Source organism: Girardinichthys multiradiatus, chromosome 13, assembly GCF_021462225.1.
Source record: "Girardinichthys multiradiatus isolate DD_20200921_A chromosome 13, DD_fGirMul_XY1, whole genome shotgun sequence".
NCBI lineage: Eukaryota > Metazoa > Chordata > Actinopteri > Cyprinodontiformes > Goodeidae > Girardinichthys > Girardinichthys multiradiatus.
Window position 1 is genome coordinate 8,844,086 of NC_061806.1, and position 18,209 is coordinate 8,862,294.

At 41.0% G+C, this 18,209-nt stretch overlaps 1 protein-coding gene across 2 annotated transcripts in view; it reads left to right on the plus strand.

Moving 5' to 3' along the window:
• fam135b (family with sequence similarity 135 member B) overlaps positions 1-18,209 on the plus strand; it is a 91,229-nt gene that overhangs the window by 51,802 nt on the left and 21,218 nt on the right. For both annotated transcript variants that reach the window (XM_047382758.1, XM_047382757.1), the window contains 5 exons: positions 1,887-1,957; positions 2,109-2,282; positions 4,201-4,327; positions 14,255-14,414; positions 17,793-17,842. In XM_047382758.1, the coding sequence (XP_047238714.1) occupies positions 1,887-1,957; positions 2,109-2,282; positions 4,201-4,327; positions 14,255-14,414; positions 17,793-17,842 (582 nt within the window). The remainder of the gene's footprint in view (positions 1-1,886; positions 1,958-2,108; positions 2,283-4,200; positions 4,328-14,254; positions 14,415-17,792; positions 17,843-18,209) is intronic.

The following is an 18,209-nucleotide window of genomic DNA, read 5'->3' on the forward strand; positions in this document are numbered from 1 at the left end:
GCTGTAGGAAGAACATCCTCTGCTGGGCTTTGTTGATGAGGGAGCTGATGTTTGGCTCCCACTTGAGGTCCCGGGAGATGATGGTTCCCAGGAAGCGGAAAGATTCCACATTGTCAATTGTGGAGTCACAGAGGGTGATGGGGGGCAGGTGGGGCTGGGTTCTGCCTGAAGTCCACAACCATCTCCACTGTTGAGCTCAAGGTTGTTCTGGCTGCACCAGTCCAACAGATGGTCCACCTCCCATCTGTAAGCGGACTCGTCACCATCAGAGATGAGTCCGATCAGAGTGGTGTCGTCCGCAAACTTCAGAAACTTGACAGACTGGTGACTGGAGGTGCAGCTGTTGGTGTACAGGAAAAAGAGCAGAGGAGAGAGAACACAGCCTTGGGGGGAACTGGTTCTGATGGTCAGGGAGTCAGAGACATGCTTCCCCAGCCTCACGCGCTGCTTCCTGTCAGACAGGAAGTCAGTGATCCACCTGCAGGTGGAGTCGGGCACACTCAGCTGGGAGAGCTTCTCCTGGAGCATAGCTGGGACGATGGTGTTGAAGGCAGAGCTGAAATCCACAAACAGGATCCTGGCGTAGGTTCATGTGGAGTCCAGGTGCCGGGGGATGGAGTGAAGGGCTAGGTTGACTGCATCATCTACAGACCTGTTGGCTCTGTAGGCAAACTGCAGGGGGTCCAGGAGGGGGTCGGTGATGTCTTTTAGGTGTGAGATCACAAGGCGCTCAAAGGACTTCATCACCAAAGAGGTCAGGGCGATGGGTCTGAAGTCATTAAGCCCTGTGGTCCTTGGCTTCTTGGGAACAGGGACGGTGGTGGAGGACTTGAAGCAGGCTGGCACATGACATGTCTCCAGTGAGGTGTTAAAAATGTCTGTGAAAACTGGAGACAGCTGATCAGCTTCAGGCTGGCTGGTGAGACAGAATCCGGTCCAGCAGCTTTCCGGGGGTTCTGACTCCTGAAGAGTTTGTTGACGTCCCTCTCCTGGATGGAAAGAGCCGTCCCCGGCGTGGGTAGGGGGCTGGTGGGGCGGAACTTCGGGGTGGGGGTTGGAGTTGCCCAGGCCCCTCTTGAGGTTGGGGAAGTGGGGGTGGTGGATTGTGGCTGCAGCTATTGGGGGGTGTCGTGGGGGATGGTTGCAGGATTGTCCCTTTGTCTTTCAAAGTGGCAGTAGAACTCATTCAAGTCGTTGGCGAGGCATCGGTCGTTGATGGAGTGGGGGGCTTTTGGCTTGTTGTTGGTGATCTGCCTGAGCCCTTTCCAGACAGACGCAGAGTCGTTGGTTAAGAACTGGTTTTGGAGCTTCTCAGAGTACAGTCGTTTGGCCTCTTTCACTGCCTTGCCAAACTTGGTCTTCGTCTCTCTGTATATGTCTTTGTCCCCACTCCTGAACATTAAAGAACAAACAGTTTCACAAAACTTGGCAGTGGCAGATGCAAACTACAGGTATAGCTTTATTTGTTCAGGTAAAAGGAAGCTCCCCAGAGTTGAGTTTGGCAAATTTCCGCGTACTAGTAGGACAGCAACCCTGAGCAGCCAGAGCTTCTTGGCTAACATTTGTTGAGCCTGAAATATTTTGCAAAGGTCAACTGGCAAAGCTGGTAGAGAAACAGCTGTAACTGAAGGCTCTTAAAAGCACTAATGGTAGTGAAGGCTCTGGGTACAACATGACAAAATTATAAAAAGTTCAAGGAGTATGAATAATTTTCCAAGGCACTGAACATTCTCAACTTAAAAACACTAATGTGACAAAACTATTTTGACCAACCAGATAGGCAAATGCCTTTATGTTAGATTGATAAAGTGCATTTATGGTAGCCAAGTTGGTTACACGTGTTATTATTTTTGTTTCTCATGAAAATCTTTTCGTTGCTTTTGCAGTTGGATGAAGTCTTGAGTGAGGTTGACTTTCAGTTGAAGCTGGATCTTCACTTCACAGACAATGAGCAACAGTAGGTTTTTTGTTTAACCAGATCTATCTTGTACAACCATGTTAGTGTTTTTCAGAGATAGTTGGCTAAAAAAAAGTAGCGAATAGTGAAATGTCCTTTCTGTCACAATTAATGTGTTCATGCTTCTGTATGTGTTTTTCCCTTCTGTTAGGTTGGCAGAGATAGTGACAGTTCCATTGATCAGCAGTCGAACTCTAAGCCTCCACTTCCATCCATGGCGAGGCCTTCACCATCACGTCCCAGTGATGTTCGACTACTTCCACTTGTCTGTCATTTCTGTCTCTATACACGCCTCACTGGTTGCTTTACATCAACCACTAATCAGGTACCATATAATGGTGGTTTGCAAACATTTTACTTCCAGCAACTAAGAAAAAAATCCTACTCTTACTGATAAAAATACTTTAACTGAGCGCTTATAATTGGTCCAGTTTGGACCAACAGTGGGTATGTAAATGATTTTATATGCACAGGGCTGTTATATCTTTGGAACGATCACCAGTGGAGGGGACCAAGCATCCGACAGTTAATCTAAACAGCAAGTGAAGGTGACGAGGCATAAGAGTTTCCTCATAAATGCATTAGACTGCATTACCGGAGTCTGAAAGGGAGTCTCATTTTGGGTTTACAAAAGCAGGCGGCAGCTGCCCAGTATGTAGGTTGGTTCAACATTGAAACCAGTTCACTGAACTTCTGCACCAGTGAGTATATTTGATGTGATATATTTTTTCCTATTGGACCTCCTGTTAAAGACATGGTAGATATAGGCAGCATTAGATTTCAGTAAAAGAAACAAGCTCCCAGTGTGATGTTTATATATAATAAATAAGATTTTAATAGAAAAGATATTCAGTGACTTGACACACATAGGATAATACAGAAGGCTTGTGTCAACCAAGAGATGAATTGGTAATGCAATCAGACATGGTGGAAATGTTTTTAAATATAAAATGCAAAGATATCTCAGTCATGTGTTTAAAATGCAGATGCTATTTTTAAAAGGTTACTGAATTGACATTAATGCAATAAGAAAAAGACGACAACCCCAAAGAGAACAGCTGCCACATTTCTTTCTTTTTCCTTGGTTTTATAGTGTTTCTATAAGTGTTTCTATAAGCTTTCTATAAACTCTTTTTTTTTTTTTTTTTTTTATTTCAGACAATGATTTCGGTAAATAAATCAATTTCAGAAATGCTTATAACAAACAAACAAATATCCAAATACCATACAAAAAAGTGTTTGGTAAACATTAAATTAAATTTCCAGTTCCAAATAAATTAAATTAACTTAAACACAAATAGCAACCAGTAAAATAAACATTTTCCACAAGCAAACTTGTCAGTATATTTAACCTGAGATCTGACATTGATTATTAATTAATATAAATTGTCTGAAAAGGGGTATGAAGAAGTAAAACTTATTTTTAATACCCCTTCTCCCTCTAATTGCACTTAAATTAACTTAGTAACCTTCCTAATTAACATCTATGTTTTTGATCTAGAATTCACAAACCAAAAACTAATAAATAAATATATATACACAATTATCTATATATATACATATACACACATATACACATATATATATCTACACATATATACATACATACACATACACATACATACATGCATATATACACATGCATAAATACCCACACGCATACATACACATACACACATACATATATATATATATACACATACATACATATACATATGTACACACACAGACAAACATGTACCTCCACATATGTACATGTAACTGCACACATGCATACCTACACTCACAGAAACACACCACACATTAGGCCTAAATCCACATTCACATTCTTGTATATCGGCACTTAGAGACCCCCCCCAAATCATCAGAGCCACAATCCAACACCACAGCTCCACCACCACCAGCTCCCCCCACCAATCCCAACCCCACACCCCATAGCGCAAGGTGGCAGACAAGATCCCCAGGACCCCCCTGAACTACCAAGCCGTCCACAAGAGTCCCCTGAACCCCGACCTGCCCCCCACCACCACGAGGCACAGAGCGAGGAGCAGCGAGAGAAGCCAGGCTGCAACAACTGCAGCGTCAGGCTGCAGCTACAGAGTTACTTATTTTTAAACACTTGTCTGATCAGTTCCATGGGCAATATCATAACCTTAGCAGCTCATTTTCTTTTCCTTCACTAACAAACAGAAACACACAGTCACTGTTTGTCCCTGCATGTGTCTTCCCTGTTCTTTCTCCAGCTTTGCACGTACGGGGAAGGGCTCCTGGCTGGGCAAGGGCTCACCAGAGAGTGTGAGTGATCCATCTGCTGTTTTTGTAGAGAACCTTGTGTTCGGAGCTGGCTACTGCAAGCCTTTCATTTCTGAGGTATGTTAACCTTGTGCAGAAAAGTCAAGGGCCATTTTATCTCACAAAACACAACAGTTGTTCTATGCCTACTGTGTAATTTTCTGTCTTTCTCTCTTTTTTGAAAGAAATCAACAAAATGCCAAGCAATGACATAATTGTGACAGTTTGGCATGATATAAACATGCACTTGGATTCTGACTTGAAATGATTGTCCTGATCTAGATTACAGGTTCTGGTCCTGTTTCTTCCTCTGAATCTGTTATTGCTTGGGCTCTGAAGCTCTACTTAGTGACTACGACTGTGCAACACTGTGTCTGTTCATAATGTCAAGGTAACTGACATGCCTCGGCATGCAGACTTCAGGATGGCCATTTGAATCTGATAGTAGCTATTAATTTAAAACATGCAGCAGTCTCTTAAAAAGAAGCAAATTAGTTGCTTCTTTTAACATTTAAAGTCATGGCCAAAAGTGTTGGCAACCCTGAATGTTTTCCAGAAAATTACACCATGTTATACACATGTTTATTTTATTAGTGTGTATTGGTACAACACCAAAAAGCAGAGAAAAAAAGCCAGATTTCACAAACATTTCACGCAAAACCCCAAAAATTGTCCCATTTTTGGAAATTGTGTGTAAATAACCTTGTTTCAAGCATGTTATGCTCGTTTAAAGTCACATGTGGCAAGTAAGAGGTGTGGGCAATATGAAAATCACACCAGATATAAAGGAGAGAAGTTGACTCAGTCTGGATTGTGTGTCTGTGTGAGCCATACTAAGCATGGGGAACAGAAAGAGGAGAAGAGAACTGTCTGAGGACTTCAGAATCAAATTTATGAAACAATATCAACAATCTCAAGGTAACAAGTCCATCTTCAGAGATCCAGATGTTCCTTTGTCCACAGTGTGCAACATGACCAAGATGTTTACAACCCCTGGCATTGTATCTTATTTCCATGAACGTGAACTGAAGAGAAAAAGTGATGAATGGTTGCAATGCAGGATAGTCCGGATGGTGGATAAGCAGCCCCAAAGCAAGCCAAAGTGTCTTGTGGGCAAAAGACCAAGATAGAGCACTTTGGTAAAGCACATCATTCTAATGCTTACCAAAAACAGGATGACACCTTCAAAGACAACAACACAGTACCTACAGTCAAGTATGGTGGAGGTTCAAAGATTAGTTTTATGGTTGTTTTGCTGCCTCTGCCACTAGGTGCCTTTAATGTGTGCAAGGCATCTTGAAATACAAAGATTACCAAAGGATTTTACATACACAGTTCTCCTGTGGATACTGTGTTAAATCCAAGAATAGTCTTATCTTATCAGAATCAGAATCAGAAAAGCTTTATTGCCGGTGCAATACAATACTCAAATTAAACAGTATAAATATAACTACAATATAAATATAAATATATGTGCACAGTTTTAAGTGAATGAGAGTAAATGTAGAGCAGTATAAGATGCGAGAGCGGTACAACTGTGCAGGTGGTCAGTGTGCAAGTATGGCAGTGCAAGTAAAGCAGGAGTCCAAGCTGAGCATTAATGTAACGCATAGAGTTGCAAGTTACAAGTGTCCTGTCAGCAAAAAAGGGTGTGTGTGGGGGAAAGGGAGAGTGTCAGGGTGGTTTCCAGGCTTTGTTAACAAGGCTGGTGGCATATGGGAAAAAACTGTTCTTGTGGCGTAAGGTTTTGGTCCGGATGGACCGCAGCCTCCTGCCAGAGGGGAGAGTCTCAAAGAGTCTGTGACCGTGGTGGGAGGGCTCAGCCAGAATCGTCCCTGCCCGCTTCAGGGTCCTGGAGGTGTACAGTTTGCTGGAGCGACAGTAGACTGCAGCCAATCACCTTCTTAGCAGACCGAATGACACGCTGCAGCCTGCCCTTATCCTTGGCTGTAGCAGCGGCGTACCAGATGGTGAGGGAGGAGGTGAGGATGGACTCAATGATGGCTGTGTAGAAGTGCACCATCATAGTCTTTGGCAGGTTGAATTTCTTCAGCTGCTGTAGGAAGAACATCCTCTGCTGGGCTTTCTTGATGAGGGAGCTGATGTTTGGCTCCCGCTTGAGGTCCCGGGAGATGATGGTTCCCAGGAAGCGGAAAGATTCCTCAGTGTCAATTGTGGAGTCACAGAGGGTGATGGGGGCAGGTGGGGGTGGGTTCTGCCTGAAGTCCACAACCATCTCCACTGTCTTTAGAGCGTTGAGCTCAAGGTTGTTCTGGCTGTACCAGTCCAACAGATATTTGGCTGCAGGTATGACATTATGAGTGTCAAGATGACAAATTAAAGGCAGGGCATCAAACATTTAGAATTCATATACCAAATTGCCGCTGAAAACTAAATACCAGCTGTCCTTGTCCTATGTTACTCTACATACAATTAATTTTAAGCCTACAATTGTGGCCCAGTGTGCTGCTGGTTGACAACTGTGACTGCCACGTCACTCTTATTCACTACAAAAAGAAAGAGGACGCAATCAAGAAACTCTCAGCGCTCTACTGTTGGCCTGCACCTAAACATGGTCTTGCAGAAACTTTGATACCCATTCATAAAAGTTGCACCCTCGCACAGCAGACTACCAAGCTTGACAGTCTTCGTGACACCAATAAACAGAAATTAACACCTGGTCTCTCACTTTCTAATTGCTACAAACTTTTATGTGCTGTTCTCACCATCTTCTCTCCCTGACCCACCTCCTTCTCCCTCCGATAGGCTATGCTGGACACAACTATTTCCCCATCTGACTGGCCAAACACAAGTTATCTGCGCCCCTTACATAAAGGCACAGGTTAACATGGGCTTAAGCCGACGACGGCATAAGCCCATAATGCTGCCCTGGGCAACTCCCTATGTTGCCCAAATAAACTACTGTACTTAGCTGTCTTTCAAATTCAATTCAAATTCAAAGTCAAAAATACTTCATTAATCCCAAAGGAAAATGAAATGTTGCTGTAGCTCATATGCAGGTTTCTTCAAAGAGCCATTGTAGATGCTGATGGCTGTGGGCAGGAAGGATCTCCTGTAGCGCTCCGTCTTACAGCAGATGTGAAGAAGCCTCTGACTGAAGACACTCTGTTGTTGTACAACAGTCTCATGAAGAGGATGCTCAGGGTTCTCCATAATATTCTTCATTTTATGAAGAATCCTTCTTTGCACAATGATCTCCAGATGTTTCAGAGAACTCCCCAGAACAAAGCCAGCCTTCTTTATTAGCTTGTTGAGCTTTTTTAGGTCCCTGGTTCTGATGCTGCTACCCTAGCAGATGATGGCAGAAGAGATCACCCTCTCCACAACAGACTTATAGAAGATATGCAGCATCTTGCTGCATACACTGAAGGACCTACGCTTCCTCAAGAAGTACAGTCTGCTCTGTCCCTTCTTGTAGACGGGTTCGCAGTTGTTGTGTGTCTAACTACCTGGTTATACACATGACCCTTCAGTCTCACAAACTGTGGTCTGTTTGTCAGGTAGTCTTTGATCCAGGAGATTGTTGAGGCATCCACCTGAGTCGTCTGGAGTTTCTGACAAAGCAAATCAGGTTGAATTGTGTTAAATGCACTGGAGAAATCAAAGAACATGATCCTCACAGTGCTCCTGGCTTTGTCCAGATGACAGTGGGTTTGTTGAAGCAGGTATATGATGGCATCTTCAACTCCAACTGTACCGCAATAAGCAATGGTTCATTGTTTGCTTACTCAGGTGGGCCAACAGGAGTCTCTCTAGGACCTCCATGATGTGGAATATCAGGGCAACAGGTCTATAGTCTTTGAGGACTGATGGGTGAGTTTTCTTTGGTACCGGAACAAGACAGGAGGTCTTCCACACTGGAACCTTCTTCTGGGACAGGCTAAGGTTGAAGAAGTGTTGCAGAATCCCACAGAGCTGCTCTGCACAGCCCTTCAGGACTCTAGGGCTGACATGATCTGGACCTGCAGGCTTATTCTGGTTCAGTCTTTCTAGTTGTCTCTTCACCTGACTTCTTGAGACACACAGGTGGAAGGGGGAGGCAAAGGAAGCATCGGCATCTTCTGATTTGGTTGAAGCCAAACATGTAGAAACAGAAGGGTTCATGGCTGACGTGGAAGATAAAACATTTGAGGTGCGACAGGAAAGCTGTGGTTCAAAGGAGGGTGGGATGTCTGTTTGGCTATCAGCAGGAGAGGAAGGTGCTGAACTTCTTTTTGAACTAAACCTACTGAAGAATGTGCTCAATTCATTGGCTCTGTCAAGACATCCACCGGTTCAATTTTCCTTCTGCTTGAAGCCTGTGACCTTGACCACACATCTCTGATATTTCCAATATATCTTTGGTGTCCTTTTAGCTGTCTTTCAAGCTTTATGGTTAGCTGCCTTCTAACATGTCATTGGTGTAATCAGATGTGTTTCAAATGTAATTTCGGGTTTCTAATATGTTAGATAGTAACTGAAAATGCCTTTAGGTCACAGGTGACAAATAGTTATGTGAAGAGATACTTATATAAACATGACCCTCCAAGAAGAACTGTGTATGTATATGTATGAATTTTTTGTTTATGTTCGTTTATTTTCACTGCTTATCCAGGCACATGCCAACTTTGATTAATTGTCAGCAGACTTGCTGGTTACTACAGTAATGCTCTTCTAGTCATTATTCTGTACGTTTTGTCAGTGTTCTCTTAAATATAATCTACAGAGGAGCTAGATTTAGAAATCAAGTGTATTGTTAATATATTGTGTTTTTTTGTATCTCGCATCTTCTCTAATTATACCAAAGTACAGTTGTAAAGCTACAGGTTGCATTTTTCTTGTGTGGACGTCACAGCCTGCACTGTAAATCTTAATGAGCTCCAGAACCCCCTCCGACCCCCACCTCCTGGTTTTTACCCTCACCCCCAGCTGGGCCCTTTAATAAGCCCTGGTTAAGCCACACAGGGGGGTTTCGTTTGATCAAAGTAACGAGTTCTGCTCACAAGCGCCACGTATCACATACCTGCAGGTGAAATGTGTTCAAAACATGAGCTCGTCCCTTACCTTTATTTGTTTAGAGCTCTGTTTCCCGCTGCTAGGATTTTTATCACTTTCCCTCTTAACACTGACTTTTATTATTTCCTGATGTGTTTCAGAATTCTTTGCATGAAGAAAATGAAACCATATTCTTACTGACAGAAGAATTTCATCAGTTGTTAGTTAAATTAAAGACAAGATTTACTGAGATTTTACTGAGAGTGCTGGAAATATGTCAGAAAAAAGCTATATTTCATCCACTAACTGTATTTGGCAACAGCAGAGTCCTGTGCCTGATGTAATAGCAGTTCATGTTATGATGGTGAACTAAAAGTATCCATAAACAGAAATGTCAGGGGAACTCTGGAGCATCTTATACTTGTAGCTTAATGACTAGTTCATCCATAAACATAGCTATTTTTCTTTGTTTCTCGTTCTCAAACTGATCCCAGCAGGCATCTATAGAGCTACAGAGAAATATAAAAGTAAACATACAGATGTTCCTTCCAGGTTTGGCTATAATACACAGCTGGAATTAGAGAGCACACATATGTGTGATGACAGGGCCGGTGACTTTACTTGCTCGGGGCTAATTACAGCACATCCTCTGTCAGTCAGTCAGGTATATCACGGCTGCAAGAGCCGAGCCTCAGCGGCGCTGTTAAAATATTACAGCCTTGGGAAGAACTCCACAAATGGCAGACACTGATCTCCCTGACTCTGTATTATGATGGATACACTCACTGTTGTGTTGTCTAAGATTCATTAGCTTTAAAGGAAGATCCAGTGGCTGTCTATTCACATCCCTTGAGCTTTCTCATATTTTGTCACATTACAACCACCATGTTTAAATTTATATCAAGATTTCATGTGACCAACAGAAAACAGCACATAATTATAACATGGAAGAAGCAGGAATCATAGTTTAAAAGGAAAACTGGAGAAGTGTGGCATGGATTTGTATTCAGTCTCCTAGAGTCAATGCTTTGCAGAAACACCTTTCGCTGCGATTAAAACTACAAGTCTTTTGCTGTATCTCTCTACCATCCTTGAACTTCTAGGGACAAGAATTATGCCAATTATTCTTTGCAAAATATCTCAAGAGCAATCAAACTGGGTGGAGGGCAACAAAAGCATCCTTATAGTATGATGTTACCAACACCATGTTTTACTTTAGCATGGATGGTGTGGTTAGTTTTTGGATCCTGACGCAGGGCCTGATCTTCAATGATTCCAAATAAGGGGTGCTAAACTCCTTGTGCAAAAGATAAATTGCACGAGTAATAAGATGTCATGTTGCATGCGATCGTCAAAGATTGCATGTGCAATATATAACAGGTGCAAAAAAGGTGAAGAACGCCCTATTTAAATGATGAAATTGCGTATGAGACTGGCTGGCTGCTACTGCCCCCAGCGGAACAAAAGGAAAAGCAAACAGATCATCTTTGCTGTGTTGCTTGAAACATGCAAAGGTTGTTGCACTTCATCATTATAAATAAACCAGTTGCAGATATTTTTTCCTTCTGTTCTATTATGTTCCTGCGTTTCTGGACTGTTACAGTTGAACCTTTCTCGTCGCAATTCACATCACCAGGTTTGTCATCGTAGCCTCTGCCCTGCCAAGATTATTTCTCCTCTGTTCATTTGCTCAGGGCGCCTCTGAATGCATAATTGCACATGCAGAAGGCTGAGTTTAACGTTGGTCTGTTTGCAGATGCTTTATGTCTGTGGACTGGACGGACTCAGTAAGGTAAAGACTATATCTTCATTCGCCTTTAGTCAAACTATTGGATAAGAGGCTATTGCGCAGGACGGCGGGGCGGCGTCCAGATTGGCACGTGCTCTCCACCATCAGGCCATTGGTGCACACACAGGGCAGCTGGTCGGTGCTGCGTCTGGACCACAGGAGCGCTCACAGCTTATTAACTGTGTTGATTGACGTAACTTGCAACGATTATGGCTTACAAATTGGCCAATCAATGTTGACAATAAAAAAGAAAAATATCTGTCAGTTAATTTATTAGAGGTTTTATCTCCCTTGAACATTTAATTATTTTCGGAGGCTCAGCGTTTTCTTTTTTTGTTTTTGAGAGTGTGTGTTTTTGAAGAGTTCAGAGTTTATCATAAACAACCATTTAAGCCTGAATGTAATATTAGCAACAGAAAAATAGTTTGTTGTTGGAGTTGGCTATCTTTATATTATAGCTTTGCTAATTTTAAAACATAACTTCACATAACTGCGCTGCAAAGAATTTATACATTTATATACTTAAAATAAATTATTTTCCAATGACACAATCTTACTGTCAATGACACAATGTGTTCTGTTTAATGACAATGTTAAAGCATACACTGTCTTTCTCACCACATGGACTTGGTTGCCTTAAAATTGTAATTTTTCACCTGCTAAGAAGTAATTTTAGCATCCAGTTTGCAAATGAAGGATTGAATCTGCCTTATAATGACTATTTCTTTCCTATTAATTGTATAATCAACATCAAAGCACAGTGGGTCCTTTGCATTATGCGCAATTACAGTTAACAGGCCTTGCATGCTTGATCAGTTATGTGCGCACTTCACCATGATCAGGTATGTGCTTCAGCAGCAGATGTCACTGAAAGCGATGGGGTGCTGGAATGATCCAGGCGCAATAAAAAAGTGTTGCAAGGAGTTTTATCATAGGAGAAATATCATGGCTTCTGTTTCAGACCTTAGATAACCTACATAGAACCCTTTATTTTCATCTATTTTTATTAATTTTATTTTTGACAACCCAAATCTGCTGACACATGTTCAAAAAATTCTCTCTCTTTCTGTCATCTGTCATTCTATCTATGCCTCCTTGTCGCCACAGTGACGGCAAACATTTTTGCATCCCAGTTAGTACCTGCATTTCAAACGTGCTAAATCGAGATGCAAAAAGAGTGCTCCCAATATGTTACAGGTTTGATAAATCACATTGCGAGTGGTAAGGGATTATATTTACATATCCCCCTCCCAATAATTTGCATGTTTGGGTCATTATTCATGAAGGAAAACATGCAAAAAAGTTTGCGCCCGCTGTTTTTACGCACGCAGTGCGATTAGCACCTAGGTTATAGATCAGCTTTGTGTACGCAAACAGGTTTGCATGTGGTTTCGTACACGCCAACCTTTTAAAGATCAGGCCCATAGTGTTTTGCGTGAAGGTCAGAAATGTTGGTGTCATTAGACTGGATCACTTTCTTCCACAACTTTGCTGTGACGCCTACATGAAAGGTTAAGCTCCAACCCAGTCTCAAGTCTTTTACAACATCTAACAGATTTTGTTCCAGGTTTTTCTTATCTTTAGCTCCATCCATCTTCCAACCAACTCTGACTAGCTGTCTCAAAAGCATCCCCAAAGCATGATGCTGCCCCCACCGTGTTTCACTTTGGGAATGGTCTGTCGATTTTTAGGTTTTTGCCACATATAATGTTTTCCATGTAGGCTCAGAGGTTGAGCTTTAGTCTCATCTGACCAGAGCACCTCCTCCCACATTTTTGCTGTGTCTCTTCCTCTTGCAGCCATGTGATTTCTGGATGCAGAATATGGATTCTGCATCCAAGGGTCTCTTAGCTGCTTCTCTGATTAATGCTCTTCTTACTCAACCAGTCAGTTTAGATGGACAGTCATGTCTTGGTAGGTTTGCAATTGTATGATACACTTCCCACTTTCTGATTATGAATGAAGCCTTACTCTGTGAAATATTTAAAGCTTGAGATATAGTTGTATAACGTAAGACAGCTTTAAATTTGGTCACAATTTCTGACCGACCTGTCTGCTGTGTTCCTTGATCTTGAAGATGCTGCTTGTTCACTAATGTTCTCTAACAAACCTCTGAGGCCTTCACAGATCTACTGGATTTATACTGGGATTATGTTATGTAGGTTTGCTCAATTTACTTACTAAGTGATTTCATGGTTGCAATGTAAAGCATTTAGGACCATTAGAATAAAAGGGGGTGGAAACAAATGCATACCACACTTTTTAGGTTTTAATGTGTTAAAAGCTTTGAAAACTGTGGTATACTTATTGAGACGCTGTGAGAGTCTTTGGCTATTTTCAGAGCTGCTGCAGGATAGTCACATTAAATCTCAATGAGATACATAAAATGATGCGTTTCTAACATGATAGGCTGGTATGACAGCATTTGTAAGGGGCTGCAAATGAAAGAAACAATTGAGATGTTTCAAAAGTCCTTGCTGTAAATTGGTCTGGTGAAGCACACAAATCAGTTTAACTGCTCTGTTAAGACTGCGATGGACTGGCGACCTGTCCAGGGTGTACCCTGCCTCTCGCCCGTAGACTGCTGGAGATAGACACCAGCTTCCCCGCGACCCATTATGGAAGAAGCGGTAGAAAATAACTGATTGACTGACTGCTCTGTTAGACTGCCATCTGGTGGAGTCAGGGTCTACATTACAGCTCATAAAAGAGATCTAAGAGAACTGAAATTGTATGAGAGCCTCTAGATTTTTCACCTGGTTATACTTTTTTTGTTGAAAAACACACTTCTAACCTTTAGTTGATGACCTCATGATTTTTTAAAGATGTAATCTTTTTTTTCTGAACTAATGTGCTCTTTACCAGCTGTACACTGTTTCACAGGCACTGCTGTTTTTCAGCCGTTTAACAAGCTGTGACTTTTACTTGTCATGCTTGCAACCTTTAAAAGCAATAAAGAGAATTCTCTGAGGAGAAAAAAATGTATTGATTTGCTTTTACAGCACACTGCCTTTAAGGTCCATTTGTTTCCATAGTGCTCCAAATAATTAAAATGACTGTGCTCACACTGAAACAGGATTGTTTTACTGCTAGTGTGAGACGCTGGCAGAACTGCTGCAGTGAAGCTTGTAAGGCTCAAGTCTGTAAACGTGTCTGTCATTAAGGGCTGAATACAAAACGTGCACCAGCTCACATTTCCTGTCCTGTCTTTGTACCTGCAGGGAAGCTTTTATGTTTCCAGTGAAAACTGCTTGCAGAGAGCTCTTACGTGGCACAGGAGGCTCTGTCGCCTCCTGCTGGCGGCACACAGAGGCCTGCACACCTACAGCAGCACACTGATGCAAGAAATCCCACAACTTCAGCAAGTTCCATTGGAATCAGGTGATATTTTGTCTGTCTTAAAATGTTTTAAAATAGATATTTTACACACAAGCAAATTTGGTTCAAATAAATGTAAACTTAATCTTATAAAATAGAGATGTGTAATTTGTGGTAGTACTACAGTAAACTAAAGTAAATTCAATTTTATTTTATTTATTACAATGGCGTTTTAACCAGTATATTATTATTGACCTACTAAGCTCACATTGCCAGGACATAGTGGTATAGTAGGTCACTCCAAAACCAACATTTTTGCTGCAAGACCCAAATGCGATTAAATTGAAGGATTTAAACTGATGGCCAAACATTTTCTTGTTTGCCTATCAGTCCTGGAAAGGTTCACCACAGTTAAATGTTTCTCCATTTGTGGATAATGGCTCTAACTGTAGTTCACTGGAGTCCCAAACCCTTATAAATGAATTGGAAACACTTCCCAGGTTGATAGTGATAATGACTTTGTTTTTCATCTTTCCTTGAATGTCTTTGAAAAGGGTGTGATAGTTGCCTTTTCACATGTTAGGTTGTCAGATATTTAAGTGATTTCTTGATTCTACAGGACCAAATGAAACCAAGTCTGAGTGTGGCTAGGGTTATTAAACCATGAAAATGTGTTAAATATATATAATAGAGATAGATTAAGATCATATTGAGACCATATTCAGAATGTATTTTTTGGCATCACAAACACCATTCATTTATTTATTCAATTTAAAGCTTCACACAGCAAAGTTATGTCATAATAATCACTCTGCCTGTTTTACATTTATTGTCCACTTGATGGCACATTAGAGCAAATAAAGCATCATGATGCTGTGGCTCATGAGTCAAGCAATTGGATAGAAAGCTTCAGTGCTTCATGAGGCCTTATTTCACCATCATTACTTTTCACTGAGGGCCAAGGTCATTTAGATAGATATTTCCCCTATTAAATATAATCATAAGTTGAAAACGGCATTTTCTGTTTACTCAGCAGTGTCTTTGTCTGATATTAAAAGAATCCTTCTCACCCACCCCCCATTCCCCTGGTTGGGGTGGTTGGCTGTTCAGCTCAAGCTCGGGTTCTCTACCAAAGGTGTGGGAGCTTTAGGGTTCTTTGTAGTATCTTTGCCGTTCCTAGGACTGTGCTCTTCTGTGTTTCTCCATGGAATCTGTTGGAGTCACTTCAGTATGAGGTTCACTGCTCTGAGTTTTCCAATGACCATGGGCACTACTGCTGCCTTCACCTGCCAGGATCACTGTAGCTCTCCCCTGAGCCCTTGGTGTTTCTCCACACTCTCCTTTTTGCTTTTTCCTCGTGTTTCCATTGTTTGGGATGGCCACACTGATCACAACGGCTGTCCTCTGCTGCTTATCAATGATCACAATGTTTGGTTGGTTGGCCATTAACATTTTATTTGTTTGTGTCTGGAAATCCTGCAAGATCTTAGCTCGGTGATTCTCACTTTGACCTAGGGCTGTTAAGTTTGATGGTTCTAAACACTATACCAGCTACTTGAACAAGAAAAATTTACTGAATAGCACACAGCGATGATCTGAAATTCCTAATTAAGTGTAGAGTACATCAAAACTTTACATAAATGTTAATTCTTCACTCCCCTAACTATTGCTCACCATTTACCAGGAGGAAACAAGTCTCATGGCCACCCTTTATTTTGAAAGGAATGCTTAGAGATTGTGACTGTGCTTGCAATTGAAAGTAATAATAATAAAAACAAAGATTCCTAACATTTTCTTAGTTTTATTCAGATGTTGAAATGTGAATTAAACATATATATTTATATATATATCTCTTCCTAGAAGCTACACCTGGCCTGGCTCTGTGTCTGCCTGTGACACCTTTCTGGAGAAGGGAATCGTCCGAGCTTCTGCTGGCAACAACTTAATGCTCACCCTCTACCGATGATCCACATGGCCCTGTCTTTTAGTGTTTAACCCTTTCTCTCTCCTAGACATGGAAATTGACTGAGATTTTACTCTAACTAATTATATGTGCTCTCTTTCAGACTCTAACCTTGAAAACTGGCTCAGAGTTTATCTGTTCTTTCTTTAGGTGAAACGACTAAAGGAGCTACATCCATTAACATTTACTTTTCCTTCCCATAGAAAGTACTTCTGGATCAGTGCTTCTGTGTTCTTTTTGTGTCTCTGCTCTGTTCTCTCAAGCCCCCAGTCGGTCGTGGCAGATGGCCGCTCACACTGAGCCTGGTTCTGCTGGAGGTTTCTTCCTGTTAAAAGGGAGATTTTCCTCTCTGCTGTCGCTACATGCATGCTCAGTATGAGGGATTGATGCAAAGTCAACGCCAGTGACTGTCCACTGTCTCTACATGCTCATCCGGGAGGAGGGAATGCTGCAAGTCACTGACTGGATGCAATCTGCTGGGTTTCCTTAGATAGAAAAACTTTTTATCCAATTTGAATAAAAAGCTAACTCCGACTGCACTGTTCAATTGTTAGGATTAATTGGAATGTATGTACCTGACTGTTGTGAAGTGCCTTGAGACAACATGTGTTGTGAATTGGCGCTATATAAATAAAACTGAATTGAATTGAATTGAATTGAATGGATGTAGCACCTACCTAGTAGTAGTAGTAGTACCTATAAAACAAAACTCTAATGCCAAAGACTATTGCTAATTTCCTATGTGTGAAAATTTTTCCTTTTGCTTTGGTGGAGGTTGCTTTAGCTTGTGTCATTATCTACTCGTTTTCTGTTGTGGCACCTGACACAAAGCAATAATACACATCTGTGTGTCCTCTACTTGATGACACTTGTTGCCTTTAAACTCCTACAAATCATCATCATAAGTTCATATCACATGTTTTATTTAATGTTTTTAACCTGATTACTGGTGATAGATTGCTCTGGTCCAACCTTTTTTTTTTTTGCACAAAATTGTATAGCCATAAATGAAGAGAAACATTTTTTGGGTTTGTAGTGTCAGTAATAATTCAAAAGTCGAACAAACTATCGTATTTTGTTAATTTTTGGTTTTGTTTACGTGTTATATTTTTGGGGTGTGTGCTCTGGCATAAATCAAAACTCTTGACTTGAATATATGATAATATGTAATTTAAAACAAACTTTATATGTATGATCAGGTTTTGACGGTTTACACATCAGATAGTTGATCAGGAGCATTCAGCTTCAGAAAATAAAACACAGAGGAGAGGAGAAGCAATGAGGAACTTTGTTAAATATAAACCAAAAGTAAAGATGCTGAAGCAGGGAGTATTACCATAACATGTGAAGTTATTTGGCTTATATTAAAGTAATTTAGTCACTTCCTTTAGAGAAATGTTAAGTAAATCTGTCTTTCTTCTTTGTACACAGTCAAATGATCATTGCACTAATACTTGCAAATACCTTCTGTTCCACAGAGGTGCAGCCTGTAGAAGAAATTCTAAATCAGCTCACCATAGAGTTACAGGTAAGTCCATCAACAAAAATTCATAAAAAGTTTAAAACATATTTACTTTGGACAGATATGGAACTAAAATGCATTTTTTTAAACACAGGGGGAACTTAGTAGGTCAATAATTATTCAAAGAAAGAATGCCAATCTGGCAGTCATTTAGATTTTGTTATGTATACACTGAGACTCCATGTCTTAATGACATTTACCCGGAAGAATACAGTTGAAAGAAATTTGAATAGGTATGTTGTATAGTCTGTTGGACTAACTTTAAGCATATGAATAGAATGTATTTTTATTCTGTCATCCAAAATTAATGATCCATTCAATGAAAGTTTTTAAAATCTTATGAAATGCTTTTAATTGTAATTTAGAGTACCAA